Genomic DNA, 17,465 nt, shown 5'->3' on the forward strand with positions numbered 1-17,465 from the left:
TATGTGTCCATTTACATTATATGAAATTTTTTTATTTACTAAAACTCTATTCCATAAATTATACATACTATATATACTTGGGTAATGCAATCTTTTAGAACACAAACATTCGCTTTAATAGAGTAAGCATAATATATTTTTACAAAATTATTAATAAATTTTCCCCCAATATTTTTTTAATTTTAAGAATTTATATAATGAATTTACTATAATATTACTTTTTCTTCATTTTTAATAATATATAATTTATTTAAATCTTAATAAAAGAGTGATTTTCACTTCCAATTAAAATTTAACTAGTGAAAGGTGTCATTTTTCTTGTTTTAAGTTTACTTTAAACAAAATTGAGGGAATGAAATGAATTATAATTTTGCTATTAATTATATTTACATCTCTAGCTATCATATTATGATACTCCTATTAAAGATTTGTAAAATAAAATTTTCTTACCCATTCTTATTTATTGATTAACGTTGTTCACTGGATTTTGCAAATTTTAAAAATCTAAATCAATTATAATTATAAATTTTTTTAAACAGAATTTGTGAATAAGCTGTTTAGAAAATGAATAAATTATTATATACAATTTATTAGAGAAAAATATTCATAATTTATAATAAATTACTGAATAAAAGATAACCATGATTAATGTAATATTAACATTAACTTAAAACGATAAAAATTTTTTTGTTTAGCAAGCTATTTTTTGGAGGGGGCTGGTCTCTAGATACCCTTTTCCCGTAGACCCAGGTAAAATTTATCGAATTATACTATTATGGTTATGTTATAAGTGTAGTCTAGATGAAGTGGAAAAACTTTTATGATCATATTTAACTAGAATGGAATATTAAAAAAATTTTTAAAATATTTTTTATATATAACATAATCATAAATATACAAATTTTGACCGATTTTGTGATAAATTTATTTAAAGTACATCTAAACATAGAGACTGGGGCCAATCAATCTTAATAGTTATTTAACCACGGTCTCCCATATTTATTATTATTTTTTAAATATTGCTTATAATGACACATGGTATTGGGAAGAAGGGGGGGGGAATAATGTTTCTAAATCAATTAAATTAAGGGACATAATACAGGTTAATTTTAGCCTAAAAAATGACCTAAACTTATAAGTTGAACCTCAACTAAAGATTAAGGTCATTATTTAGTCAGTCATTTAAGTCATTTTAGAATTGGCAAATTTAAGCGATACAACATTAGCGTGAGGAGTGTAGGGAGATAATTTTTATTAGTTTATAAAAATGATATTTTAAAATCTTGCTAATTCGCCAATGGTAATTTTCAGGTATAATAATTAGATGTGAAACTTCTTTAAAATAATTATATATATTAGCAATATACAAATTTTAACAGTTTTATTATAAAATTCATATTGAAAAATAAAGTTATATTTAAAAAAAAAATTCTAACAACTAAGTTATTATTTAAGAAAAAATTCTTATAAATAATTTATATAAAAACATACAATATCTCATTAACTAAAGCAATTTTAAATCATAATAAATAAAATCAACATTATTTTCAACATTCTTTACTTATAAGCAAATTGTATAATAAAAACAATCAATTTTTAGTGTGAAATTCCACACTTTTCATATCCTTAATAATAAAGCGATGTTAGTTTTGGTAATCGTTAGCAATATTACTAATAGAAGATAATTTCTAAATCATGGATAGCTTAAAACGGTTTTGAAAAATATAAATATAAAGAACTGTGGTTGGGGGGGGGATTATATAAGTTTTGATTAGCCATGAACGTGTTTAAAGATGTACACATTATGTTTAATTATTTATACCTGGCATTGTTTAAATCACCGTTTAGAATTAGCGGTGTCCAATGCAAGAAAAAGTGTTATTGGCGTTAATCCCTTTAAAGCCTATTGACAAGATATATAGTTTATATAACCAAGCTAACAAAAATCAAAAGGCTTTGGACAAAATAGCATTTGAATTGAGCATTTAGTTGCCAAAGATTGGAAAGATACTTGATGTATAATAGGTGTCTAGCAGCCTTTGTATTAGTAAAGCAGTTGCATTTTAAGTACTAAAATTTCAATAGAATTAAATAAAAGTGGGAAATTTAAGAGACTGTCCACCCGATTAGAAAGCTGAAAGTTCTGTCGCTTTGATATATGATGTCCTAAATGCTTATTTAATATTTTAAAGGAGAGCATATGAAAATAGCTAAAAAAAGTTAGATAAATAAATAAATTTGAATTAGTAATGCTGAAGGAAAACGAAGACAAGCTAGAATCAAGGAAAATAAAATATTGCCTTAATAAACAATATGCTATAGGTTACTAATTCTGTTATTTCTAGTTTTAAAAAAACTATATTAAATTATACAGTTTTATCATTTTAGATATCTTATCTGTATGATATTTAAAAAAAAGATAACTGGTTAGACCTCACATTCTTTACGCAGAAAGGGGAGTTCCAAAATGGTATTAAGTAGTGCGATGAAATATGGGCATGGCTCTCACCTTATGAATATCATTATGACTGATTGCCATGCAAGTCTTATGTTAAAGCATTTCCAGTTTAATTTTGATGAACGTTAACAGGCCTCCTCTCAGTTAGTGGAATCTTCTCTATATATTAAAAGTGGCTGACATGTCACACAGGTCTGCAAACTATAACTAATCAATGAAACGTTCGATTAAATTAAAAATATTGAAAAAAATTCACTATGGCCAATATTGTAATTTTTTTAAACCTTTTTTTCATCTATTCCCATTTATGGCATATATTTTATTATAATATAATTTCCAATATATATTATTTGCAATAAATTTAAATTTTATATGACTTTTTAAATAGATATATATAATATAAATCATATTTAAACTATTTATATTTAAAATAATATATATAAATCTCTAAAAAAATTTAGCCATAATTCTTGCAAAAGTTCTCTTCTGTTTTTTGACAATTTTATCATGCCCCTCCCGATTTATTTAGAGTAATAGCATACCCCGCCTTAAATCTTATAACTTATTAAACAATTATATCTCGAAATCGAATTAAAACAAGAACATTTAATAAAAAAATTATTGAAATATAAAAGTTTATAATTGAAATATTATGTGTAATAAAAGATCATCTCAATTTTTGGTTTGTCCAACATTTGTCGAATTTGATATTTTAGGGAAGGTTATGGAGTTGATAACTTTTTATCATGTTGTAATAAATTTATATTTGGCCTCTGCTTTTGTGGTTGCGACATTTTTTTTATGATCTGTAACCAAACCCCATAAAATCCGGGTAAATATTTTTTGCCCATAAATGCCGATATTTTATTAATCCTAACTTATCTTTAAATCCGATAGAAAATCGACTGATTCCTTTAGTTTGCATTTAGTGAACTTCATAAAATTATTACTCATAATTTTGTATAGACTCTAAACACTACAGAATATATATTACATATATACCTCAAAATATTTTAAATTACATCATATTATAAATATCTATATTAGGGTGTTTACTAAAATCCTATCGATTAATATTTTTATATCATATATACATACTTAAATTCTGCATATTGGTAAAATTTATAAATAATTTATAATTTTTTTACTAAAATAAATAAATTAAACACTTTAAAATAGCAAGTATAAGTGTATATTAGCTCAAATTTTAAAATAAATTTAAATGGAAGGGTCTTAGCTTAATTGGTTTAGGTACAAAAATAGAGAACTAAAAGCGAAAAACTGGTAATATTTCTTGTTAAATGCTAGGGAAAGTAATATTTATATCAAATAATTTTTTTTAAATATGTTAAAATGAGATTTCTTAGATATTCTTAATAAATATTCCCAATAAAAAAACTTCAATTGGGAATATTATAGAAAACCCCCTTTTTAGTGAATTTTTTAAAAACTATTGAAATATAAATATTACTTTCCCTAATTTCGTTTAATATTATTTTCAAAGAATATATAAGAAATAATTCCGTTTTTCATATTTTTGAATTTCATAGGCCATCAGTTTCAACCTAATCAAGAATAAATCCTAACCTTACCTATAACATTTTGAGTAAAAATTTATTATAATAGTGAAAAATGATTAGGAATCAAAAGGATATTTTTAAATTGGACTTATACCATAATTGGAAAACTTAATAAATATCATTGAAAATTTTTAAAATGTCCTTTTTAATTATAAAAATAAATAAATTTTAAGTTTTTGGGCTGGATTAATCGTCATTAAAATTAATAAGGTTATTTCCAGACAAAATATTTTTTCAAGTTGATTTTCTAGGCATGTTTCCAACAATTTATTTTATTTTTTGTTAAACAAAATATAATAATTTGCCGAAAATATTTTTCATAATATAAATTTGCGATTATTAAATTGTTAATAAAAATAATAATCGCGTTTTTTAATTAATGATTAAATTGATTCTTTCGCGAACATGTTTTTTTTAAATATTTTATTATACAAAAAATTAATCGACAAATTATTATCTTTTGTTTGGAAATATAAATAAAAAAATTTGTGTATGCCCTGAAAACCGCTCTGAAAAAACGTTCTGCCTGGAAATGGTTTAATAAATATTAAGATATAGTTTATATCGCATATAAAAGTATATCTTACAAATATTCAATTTTTTTTATTATCGACAGATAAATTAATAATAATAATTCTAAATAAATTTTTAACCGATCAAACCAAAGTTCGAAAGTTCGAAAATTTAAATTTTTAATATACTTTTAATATAGAATTTTGTAATCAAAGTAGAACTTAAATTATTTTAATTTCTTACTGTAATCAATTTTTTAGTGTAAAAGAACTATTTTAACTCCAATCTTCTGACTTGTAATTAATTTAAAAAAAAACTTTAATATCTAATCTAATCCTTACTTTCTTATAAATAATCAACTATTTGTTAAAGCTTGCCATTTTTAAAAAGATATTTTAGCTTTTATTTTATTTTTTAATCTTAAACATAATAATAAATAATCTTTTGTACATTTTTCCTTGATTAATAATTTATGTTTTTACAAAAAAATAAATATAAGTCTTAAATAGATTAAGGATCATACAAAGTTATTATAACCCTATTAATATTGCAAACAAGATTTTATAAAAAATAAAAAATGTTTTTTTTGAAAAGATCTATTATGAAAAATTTCATTATGTATTAGCTATAATTTATACAAGGTTTGTAATTACTGATAAATTTTATTAATGTACATTGGGAGGGAAATATGACTTAAATAGGGAAATTCAATTTAAATGTAAATGATTATGAATGTCGTGTGCACAAAGGTTTTATATCTTTTAAATAAATTATTTATTCCAAAATGTTTTCTAAAAATTTATCTTTTTTGGTAAAACAAAATATATTAAAACGTAAATAAAATATATCATAATGAGTTTTTTTATCTGCTAAATGATAAATCCAGAATTTTTATTATATTTAAATATACAGAATTTAATGTAATATTAAAGATTTCAAGGAATAAATTTTTTTCCCCAATTTTATTGAGATAAAAAAAAATTAATCATAATCTAATTATATTAAAAATATCATCTATTCAAATTTTAAGCTGAATTTATTGATGAATCCTGACTGGCAATAAAATTAATTGCAATATAAAATATGTTGGAAGATTACAATTTGATTTAATAGTTCAAGATGCAATATAATCTTGTTAAAGTGTTATGCAGCTTAATAATCGATTGATTGCTTACACGTAATTTATAGAATCATTATTTTACGAGATTATAAAAATAAAACAATTTAGATTATTTAGATATTATCGCATGATTATAAGAGATTCCACCTAGCTAAGATATCAAATTGCTAAATAATAGAAAATCCCAGATACTAGAGTGGATTTAAAAGATTAACTTATCAAACCAGCTTATTCTGTAAGTTTAATTTAAAAGTTGGGATTTATTTATATTATGCAGAATAATTTATTGCATATATTCTTTACCCTTTGAATAGATTCAATTAATTGATTGTACCATTGATAACATCCATTATGTAAAGATTAAATACCATTATAATTTTTATGACCAGCTATGGATACTTAGACACTTTTAAAATTTTCTTCTATGATTGACTATTGCTTAGACCCTTTTTAAATTTTTCTTTGTATTTTATTATATAATATCTAATTCCAATAATACAATTTACGAATTTTTAAATACAAAAAAAAACATTTTTTAACATAAAGAAAAGAAGTAATTTTTTAACATATATTTTTTTTTCACGATAATTATTATTATATATATGTCGTAATTTTTAAATTTATCAGAACTATCCGGGATCATCACGGGTTTTAAAGGGATCCCTTTAAGAATTCATTTTTTTAAAGGATAAAGAACTATACGGTATTATCACGTTCGAAACATGATACAGAAGAATCTTGATTTCGTTTTCTTTATTTTTTTAAAAAATTTAGTTATTTATTTTCAATGTTATTTTTTTGGCCTTATGATATGAATAAGATATGTCTAATATATGGTATCAATCGATAGCTAACCAAAAGATCTATTCAACTGGAGATCAATCTCTCCCACTTAATGGGCGAGTCTAGGTTTGGAGGGTCAGGAATATTTTTATCAAAATAAAATATCTATATGGGTATTAAATAATAACTAATTTTAATATCTTTTGAATGAAAGTCTTCATTCTTGGTCTTGATGAATATGACTTGGTCTGGGAGGGTGCATGGGGGGGGGCAAAAAATATTTTTTTTTTGATATGGGTATCAAATAAAAGATAATTAAAATATTTTTTTATTGTAATAATAATAATCACTCATAGAGGGCGGGTCTAAGTCTTGGTGGGATTTTTATCGACACATAATATTGATTTGGGTATCAAATAAAAGTTAATTAAAATATCTTTTGACTGAAAGTATTCATTTTTTGTCTTGATGCCTATAACTTGGTCTAGAGGGTGGATGAAGGGGGGAGGGTAAAAAAATATTTTTTTTTGATATGGGTATCAAATAAAATTAAAATATTATTTTATTGTAATAATAATAACTCATAGAGGACAGGTCTAGGTCTTGGTGGTCATGAATATTTTTATCAACATAAAATATCAATATGGGTATCAAATAAAAGCTAATTTTAATATCTTTTGATTTAAAGTCTTCATTCTTGGTGTTGATGGGTATGAATTGGTCTGGGAGGGTGCATGGTGGAGGGGGAAAAATATTTTTTGATATGGTATCAAATAAAAGGGAATTTTTATTGTATAAATAATAATCACTCATAAAGGGCAGGTCTAAGTCTTGGGGGGGGGGAATGGGGGTCAGAAATATTTATATCAACACAAAATTTCGATATGGGTATCAAATAAAAGCTAATTTAATATTTTGATTGAAAGTATTCATTCTTGGTGTTGATGGGTATGTTGGTCTGGGAGGGTGCATAGTGGTGGGGGGCAAAAAATAATTTTTTTGTTAAGGGTATCAAATAAAAGGTTATTAAAAATTTTTTTATTCTAATAATAATTAAACTCTAAATTGGCTACAGGTCTTGGAGGGCTAGGAATTATCAACATAAAATATTGATATCACTATAAAATAAATTCTAATTAAAAAATTTTTCTACTAAAATAATAGTATTCATCCTTGGTCTCTTAATGGGTTAGATTAGGTCCGGAGGTGGGAGGGTTTAAAAATAATTTGATATGAGTATCAAATATAAGGTAATTTCTAACTATAAGATTAAATAGCAGTAAATGGTCGCTAAAATTAGGTCGTCAGATGTATAAAATTTTCATAATATATAAATTGAATATGGTTATCAAATACTTGGGAAGTCCGTTATTTATCAATAAATATATTCTACATATTTATTCTGCATATTATTATAATTAACTTTAACATAAAATTATAGATAGATCGCAATTTAATGTATTAATGGTTGGAGTTGGCCTACATAATATAAAATTTATTTGATCAAAATCATTCTTCTATGCGTTTATTCCTAATCTCCTTTAGTATGAATTAAGATTTAGGATATTTATAAATTTTCTGTCAAAACACAAACCTCTTTAAGAATGACTTAGCCCTTAGGCCATCAACATATTAACAAAATTTCCATTTGGATAGAATTTTAAGAAATAAAAAAAATAAAAATTAAATAATTTTTTAAACCCTTTTTTCGGTTCCAATCTTGAACCCGAAATATTTAAATTGCAGAGTTCTTAATGTAGCGCGTTATTCTATAACTATTTTTTTTAGTATCGATAGCTTTAGCGTACTATAGAGCGATAGCTAGCTACTAAAAAAAATAACAAAAATTATTATAATAATTTTATAGTTTTAATTCTAAAATCATAATCTTTTTATTTTATTTTGAAATTAAATTTATATTTAAAAATATGCATTCTAAATATGTTTTTCAAAAAAATTAAATTTTTAAATGTCGACAGTAGAGATATATAATGAAGATAATTTTGTTACAGATCATATCAACAAAGTAATATCCCTCTAAAATGATGATGATATGTATTGTGTTTTCAAACGATAACTTGTTTATCATTTATATTTTTCTCTTTGTTTATACCATATACTCGTATATTACCATTCACTTTTTTCTTTGTTCACTAATACCACCCTGTTTTGATTTCATCCTCAAAACTGGTTCTAGCCAGTTTTCGAGATGGACATGGATGGAAATTAACTTGTTTATTATCATTTAATTTAAAAAAATGGGGACTACTTAAGACATCGGAAAAATAAATAGGAGGCATTAAATTTTTGATTTATTTTTTTGTTTTTGTCCGATTATATGATATAATAGAATTTTACTTTTGATTAACAATTTAAATAAATTTGTGTTACATTAATTTCTCGACTTTCCTGACGCGGGCTCGTCTGTCCAACTATAACAATATGGAATTTCCTTTTCCTAAATTCACAAATTATTTTAATCTCGATAAAAAAAATTAACATAGGGTATAAATTTTGTTGTAAGATGTGGCTGAAGGCTTTATCATAGGGTTTAGTATAAAAAAGGGAAATTCCTACGAAATATCTTACAATATTGAATTTGCTCTTTTGGAGGGAATGAACCATAAAATAGGCAACATAATATTATGGAAAGATAAGAATACTACAAACTCAATAGGCAATAGCGTCGAAAATAACTAAGCTAGACTGCCTTCGTTTGTTGCATATTTAATAGATAGGAATAAGCAAGATAATGTTTACAAAAATAAAATTATTCATTGGGGATCACGTACTGATCCCAATAAATAAAAATTGATAGATCAAATCTATGCCTTTAAATTATTGAAACCGAAATTATATAAATGGAGGGCGAGTGGGTTGGAACTTTTTTGGGAAAAATTGATTTCCCATTTTTAAAAACGAACGTTCATAAATCAATAAAATTTACCAATTTAACAATTCCTAACAAGACCATCTCTACCAGCAAGAAGTTCATCTGGTAATTAATTGTAAATCAATTTGAAATTGCCGAAAAAGTTGTAACAATAAGAGATGCCAATATTTAAAAAATGGCATTAATTGCATAAAATGTCACTTAAATATTATTTGTGTAAATAATAAATAATTGTTCAAAATTATATTTTAAATTTCAATTATCAAATAAAATAAAATATGTGTTCATTATATGGTTTGAAATAGAGCATAATAATAGGGATGATTTGCTTGTAATGAAATGAAGTATAATAATTAATTACTGTAATAAGAATAATTTATAATGTCATTTTTAAATTTATGAATCAATAGCTTAAAATATACTCCAGAAATTCAAAAATATTAGAGTATAATTATTACAATCAAGAGATATTTAAATTGTTTTATTTGATACACATATCGATATTTTGTGTTTATAAAAATATTCTTGATCCCCCCCCCAGACCTAGTCTCGTCAATTAAGTTGAAGAGATTGACCTCCAGTTGAATAGATCTTGTGATTAGCTATCGATTAATATCCTATATTAGACATATTTTATTTCATAAGGCCAAAATAATAACATTAATTAATAAATAACAATAAGATTAAAAAGAGATAAAACGAAAGCGCGTAAAACGCTTTGTAAAATAAGATTCCTCATTATCTCGATTAAAACGTGATAATACCGTATTATCATTCCTTAACTTATAATTCTAATCTTTTAGTTATCCCTACCCATAATGATCGCAGATTGTTCTGATCCCTTTAAAAATTATACGACATATATAAAAATAAAATTTAATACAACATAGTAAAAATCCGGGGTACCATGTGAATATTTTCGCATAAACAAAAATCAAATAAATTTTTTTAAACGTCATATTATAATTGACCTTCAGTGATAGCCTCTTCATTGTTATGTTGCTTAATATCGTTCATATCCCGCATTTGAATAATCATATCATCTTTGATAGTATTTATTGGTTGTTCATTTGAGCTTTTTATATTATGTTTTGCATCCCTTGCTATTATTGTTTCATAGGCCATATATCTTGACATCGAAGACTGCTGATTATTGGACATAGATATTTTGAATCGGATACTTTATATCGGATGTATGTTAATTATCAAATGTATATTCTGCAGGTCTTTACAATCAATATTATTTGCATTTGCATGGGTTCTGGTTGGATAACGTAGATATTAGGAGGATTTTTGTTTATACGATTTACATTCTTTGTTTGAATACTGTTTTGAGATTTTATTTATCATGAATCAACTAATTAATTAAATTTTAAATAAATTTTTTTCCCAATTATTTACCCTTTTCAAAAAAATTAAGTTTTCTCTTTTTTTTTATACCAAGCTAACTATAAACTACTTTTTTTTTTAAACTTTAATTTATATTAAATTACAAAAATTAACATAAAAATTTCAATAACCTTTGGAAAACAAAACTATACTAAACAACTCTATTCATAACACGATCGTTTTCGTATCTCCCTAATGTATTTTAAATTTAAGGAGACTATAGTAATGTTAATTTTTTGCTCTTCAAAGGCATATGCTTTACCGATGCACCAACTTGAATATAAATAAATTTGAAATATAAATTTATATATATTAAAGTTTCACGCATGCACCAATTTGAACATAATTAAATTTAAAATATTTATTATATAGATGTTGAAGGGTAATTATTTAGTTTATGTGTATGGTATTAAATATACTTTATTAATAAATTTTATATAATATTAAAATTTAAGAGTAAAAGAGGTAAAATTGTTGCTACTGTGAGCATGTATTAGAAATATCAAAATTTAAAAATCTGATGGAAATCATATTGGAAAAAATTTAAAATAGAGGTTCTTTAAGATTTTTGAATTTTAAATATGGGTTATAGATTGGTCTGAAATTTTTTTTGCAGACATGGCAAGGCCTGATCAACCAAGGACCATGCAACTTTCATATTCTGATTGTATTTTTAAATGCATTGTAACTTTTTATATATTATTTCAGTCCTCAACTATCAAAATTATTATGGTCTTTTGCGGGTTTGAGAAAACCAAGTGCGAGGACCTGGCTTGGGAATTTTTTTAATATTAGGCATAGGTGTAATATTTAACACAGAATATTTATATGGCCCTCAGGTAAAATCTAATTAAAATATATTTTTATTCAAAAAAATAGTATTCACTCTTAGTCTTAATGGGTTGACCTTGATTGGAGTGAGCTGAGTTGAAATAGACTAAAAAATAGATATGGTTTTTAAAGATTTACCTATCTCCAGGCTTGGAAAAAAAATTTAAATTACTATCGGTTGGCCAGGTTTGAGAAAATTTTTTATAAAATTATTATGGGTTGGGCTGGGCTTGGGAAATATTTTTATAAATTATATTGGGCTGGGCTTGGGGAAAATTTTTCAAAATTATTATGAGCTTGGACGCTTGAGAATTTCTTTATTATTAATTATAGGTCAGACATTGGCCCAAAACAAATTTATTTGCAGGCCTGGGCTTGACCTGATCAAAAAACCAAGGCCCATGAAAATCTGAATTTTGATTGTATTTTTAAATTCATTATGATTATTTAAATATTTTATTTCAGTTCTTAACTACCAAAATTATTATGATCTTACATTGGGCCTGGAAGAATTTTTCATAATTAATATGGCTTTGGACTTTGCCTTGGAATTTTTTTTAATATTAAATATTAGATATAAGTAATCAGTAATATTTAACAAATAATATTGATATTATCAAGTAAATGCTTTAAATTTATTTTTACTCAACCATAGCACTTAGTTTTAATGGATTAAACCTGGCCTGAAGGGATGAGGGGGTAAGAAGAATAAAAATTGAATATTATTTTCAAATAACAGGTAACATGCACAAAAGTAAGAAGAAAATTTTCATTACCCGTCATTTTTGACGGGCTATCTACTAGTAATATTATAATTAATTATAATTTTTATGATTTAATATTTAATATTGAAATTTATATTTTCAATTTGTTATATAAACATAAATCATATGGCAATTATTTAAAATTTCATCGCAAATGGATATCCAAATCGATATAAGTGAGTTTGACAATGATGATATTAATGAAATAGAAGGTACTCTGTAAGAAAATATTCTTGATAACAAATACACATTTTCCATTTCCAAAATTTGAAAAATATTTTCAAATTAATGTAAAAACAAAAGGTGGCTACAAATTTATTTGTTTAAAATGTAAAATAAATATGTCCTTAAATAAATCTAGTAGCTAACCTCAAAAACACCTAAAGGTAATTGTCATTTTTAAATTCTAATAGTATTTATTTTATAAGAATGTTCATGCCAACAGTTTTAAAGGGATAAAAAAACATCAGAATAATTTTAGTATAGGGGAGACTACATCCAACAAGATCAATTCTAGCTAAAAATGATTAATAATATTGCACATACCAATATTTCTCAGATACTGGTTATTAAAGTCATTGTCGATTTTATAATTGATACAGCTCAGCCAATGTTCTTGATTGATAATCTATCATTTATCAAATTTAAACTTTACCTCCTGGTGCACCAATTTTATGTCACCTGACACTAAGGATTAAGATAGTAGATAACTTTGGATGAAAGATGCTCTAATAGCAGAGTTGTCAGAGATATCCTATATATGTACCAAGGCAGATATTTGACACATAATAGAAGGTAAAACCTATTTATATTTATAAATTGACTTATTATTTTTAGAGCTTATTTGTGAATTACTGGTCATTGGTTAGACTCTAAAACTTCAAAATAAAAATCTGTAGCATTTACCCTCAAAATAATAGTAGGATGCCTTACAAACGATGTACTTGCAAATAAGATTTATGATTCATCCCAATTTTAAACTAGACATATAACAATTTCGATGATGCTAAAGATCAAGGTGATAGGCTAATGGTAAAGCTAAATAGTCTCCTACCAAACAAAAACAACTTTTACTGATAATTATTTTTAAATAAAGGATGATACTAATATAATAAAATATATTTTAGGTGCGTTTTTTAAATCTAAAAATACTCAAATAAGTATTTTTGATAATTTTTCTATATATATATAATTAAATAAAGGGATAGATAGAGCTCATCTATTATGGGTATTTATAAATTTTAAAAGGGATCTACTCTTCTCAAAATTTATAGACTTTCTAAATACTAAAGGGTATCCAACTCTTAAAAATACAGACAGGAAAATTAGAACCCATGAAAACAATTATTAAAATAGATAGTTTCTATTAGTGAATGTTCTTAAGAAAAAACCCCATAGAACATGGAAAAGCTATTAGAGATCAAGAAAAGAGAAAATAAGATTTGAAGTTAGGCGAAACTTATACTTTATGATCGTCGCTCTAGACTTGGGAATTATAGTATAGAAATGATATTATTAATAAAATGAAACAAAATAAATAATAATTGAATATTACCATAATAGTTATTTTTATTACATAAATTATAGTCTTTTTACATAAATTTTTTTATAATCAAAACTAACTATATAAATATTTATAAATGTTGATTTTTATATATTATATACTATACAATTACATTATAAGAAAATATAAAACAAATTTATTTCTAAATTTTTTTACAAACCAAAGCTATTTTTAAAAAATAATAGAGCACGCTACTTTTTTTAATGGTTAGCGATACCGGTAGCGCGCTACTATTTTTTGTTTAACAACTCTGGTTGTGAGTACATATATTTGCTGGAACCATCAGAAAATGATTTAAAAAATATCTTTGAAGTATATATTTAGTAGGGGAGACCGGTGATAATGTGTTCCCGGGGTAGGTATTTCCTTCTCGAATAATTTAAAAATTAATAAAGTTTAAGTTTTGAAATTTAAGCCAAATATGTATTTTAATAAGGTGCTTAAGTAGGTTCAAAAATGTTTGGGACAAAATTGCTCTTGTAAAATTTTAAATACAAATTTAAATTAAATTTTATATTTTCACTAATAACTTTTTTATAAACGTTGTTTGGACTTAATATTAATTCTAAATAATAAAGAAATATATATTTTATCATATATAAAAATATTGACACAATTTATGGTAATTTAATATCTTAAAATTATATTTTAATTAATTGTGAAGACCTAGGGCAGGTTTTGACGGGGAGCGTATTAGCCATTTTTAAGCAGGAATTATTTTGAATAAAAAAAATTCAACTAAATTTATAAAAACTTTAGAAGCCACTAGTTTATCTAGGACCACTAGAGACGATATGAAGATGATTGACTTATTTTTTGTAATTATATAACAGATTTAAGTGACAACAAGTACATCCGGGTGACATATGTTATATAGATGAACCCTAATAAATTTAACATATTTGACAATTTATTTTTATTTATTTACTAAGAATCAACACTATTATATAATTTTTTTAAAAAATCTAAAAATAAAGAAGCGCTAGTTGTTAAACGGCTTATTTTGAGCTGATTTTAAAAAACGGCTAACTCAATATTTCGTCCAGAATAGTATTACGCAAGCCTGAAGATTTTGTTTATAGAAGGAACAAAGGTTTGGACATCTATTAGCGAAATCTCGAGTCTTAGACAATATTTTCCTGGCTAAAATATTGAATTAGCCTCGGCTCAAAACGAGCTGTTTAACAACACTCACGTAAGGTGAACGGATAATAGCTACCCCGGGTGTTTTTCATAAAATTTAAATTTTCAATTTTTTAAATTTCGCATTAATTAAAAACTAAATGATTTTTTTCATAAATATTAATTTCTACCGTAGAGATATATGTAAAGAATAAAATTATGTTTAAACAAGTTAGAAAAATTGCTTTGTCTATTTTTTATAGCATTTCAATTTTTTATGGACAATATAACCCTGGTCTCCCCTACTTAGAAAATAAGTATGTTAAATAAATATTCTTTGTCCAGCTTTCAAAATTTTAAAACTATGGTTGAGATAGCTATATTGAAAACTCTCAATTTAAACATCAATACTTTTTTTTTTTTCTCTTTAGCTTTCACCTTTTCTGGTGGTAAGCTCCTTCAACATCTCTCTCCACTTTATGTTATTCATACAATCTCTTTTATCTATTTTATACTTCTTTATATTGGCTCTAACTTTATGGCCCCATTGAAGTTTTGGCCTTCCTCTTTTACGTTTGCCCATCACTTTCAAACTTTCAACTTTATTTCCTATGTAGTTCATAGGCCTTCTCATTGTGTGCCCATACCACCTAAGTCTGTTTACCATTAACTTAGTCTTAATGGGCACTACCTTTAAACTATTTAGTATTCTTGTACTGCGCACCTTATCCTTTCTTGTTACCCCAGCAATCATCCTCAGCATTCTCATCTCCATAGTTTGTAGACTTCTCTCGTCTGATTATTTGGTTGGCCATGTTTCCGAACTATATAGAATAGTTGGTTGTACTATGGAACTGTAGATTTTTCCCTTTAATTTGTGTGGGACACTCCAGATAAAGATCTCCACTTTAACCACCCTTGATTAATCTTATTCTTTATCTCTTTTTCTATTGTGCCGTTTGTTTGTATAGTGGAGCCCAAATATTTGCAGCTTTTAATTGCGGATATCTGCCAATCATTTATATCAATACTCTCCGTTTCATCTCCTCCTATCACCATATACTCCGTCTTTTCTCTATTTACTTTTAATCCGTGCGTTTCTAGGATATTTATCCACTTCACTAACCTTTCTTTCATTTCATCCTTGGATTCGGCAAGTATCACAATATCATCTGCATATATCATATTCCACGGGACTGTTTGAGGTATAAGACTGTGCTAATACATCTATTACTGTAATGAAGAGAAGTGGGCTGAGAGCCGACCCTTGATAAACTCCTTCGGCTATTGTGAAGCCTGCTGAAGTACCTGTTGTGCTACGGACCATTGTTGTATGTCCCATATACATATCCTGTATTATTCTTATATATTTTTCGGGAACTTTTTTGTGGCGTAGCGCCCACCAGATAAGTTTTCTTGGGATTCTATCGAAGGCCTTTTCTAGATCGAGAAAGACCATGTGTAGATTTTTGTTCTTTTCTCTGTATTTTTCACTCATTTGCCTAATTGCATGGATAGCATCGGTTGTTGATCTTCCAGGCATAAAGCCAAACTGTGTCTCTCCTATTTCGATTATTTTTTCTATTATTTTTTCGTATAGTTTTAGACAGTGTGACATTAGTTTTATGCCCCTGAATTTTGACAATTGTGTGGATCCCCTTTCTCTTCCTCCATTTTTGGGGAACCTCTTCATTTCCAAGTATTTTATTGTACAGATTTGTGAGGAGATGTATTCCATCATCTCCTAGTGCTTTAAGGCTTTCTATTGGAATATCGTCTGGACCCCTAGCTTTGTTATTTTTCATATGCTTGAGGCATGTGATTATTTCTTGTTCCTAGGTTGTACAAGGTTTTGACAAGGGGAGAGATGCAATATGTGGGAATTAAAGTTGAGAAGCTCCTGAAAATATTCTTTCCATCTATTCATTATTTCTTTTTCCTTTATTATCAATTTCCCATCTTTCATCGTATGCCATAGATTGGCCCTAGCCACCGCCTTTGTAGCTAATCTCTTGGATTTTTTGTATCTTGACTTGTCATCTGCATTTTTGGATTTGTACCATATTTTATAAAGGGCTTTTTTCTCCTGTATAGTGGTTTGTACCTCTTGATTCCACCACCATAGTTCTTTGTGTGATTTGTTGCCTCCTCTTGTCAAGCCTAGCGTCGATTTTGCAGTGTCTATTAATCTGGATGAAAGGTCTGTCCAGATTTTTTCACTGACTTGTGAGCAATTTATTGTTTCAATGTTTGCATTGATTGCAAAGGCATCTGTCATTGTTTTTAATTTGCCCCATTTGATGCATGGTTCCAGTTTTATCTTATTTTGAGTGGATTTATTTGAGATTTGTAAATCCATGATTAGTAGCTTGTGTTGCGCGGCGATATCTTCTCCTGGGATGACTTTGCAGTCTATTACATCTTTTAATCTTCTGCGAGAGATTAGCA

General features: G+C 26.0%; 1 protein-coding gene across 1 annotated transcript in view; it reads left to right on the plus strand.

Annotated features, from left to right (window-relative positions):
* The first annotated feature begins 14 nt into the window (after positions 1–14).
* The window catches only part of LOC135924241 (vesicular glutamate transporter 1-like), a 59,774-nt gene continuing 42,323 nt past the window's right edge, over positions 15–17,465 (plus strand). The window contains exon 1 of the mRNA XM_065459293.1: positions 15–122. Within this exon, the coding sequence (XP_065315365.1) occupies positions 85–122 (38 nt within the window). The 5' untranslated portion in view covers positions 15–84. The remainder of the gene's footprint in view (positions 123–17,465) is intronic.

The sequence above is a fragment of the Gordionus sp. m RMFG-2023 genome, chromosome 2 (assembly GCF_954871325.1).
Source record: "Gordionus sp. m RMFG-2023 chromosome 2, tfGorSpeb1-WG-v2, whole genome shotgun sequence".
NCBI classification, from domain to species: domain Eukaryota; kingdom Metazoa; phylum Nematomorpha; class Gordioida; order Chordodea; family Parachordodidae; genus Gordionus; species Gordionus sp. m RMFG-2023.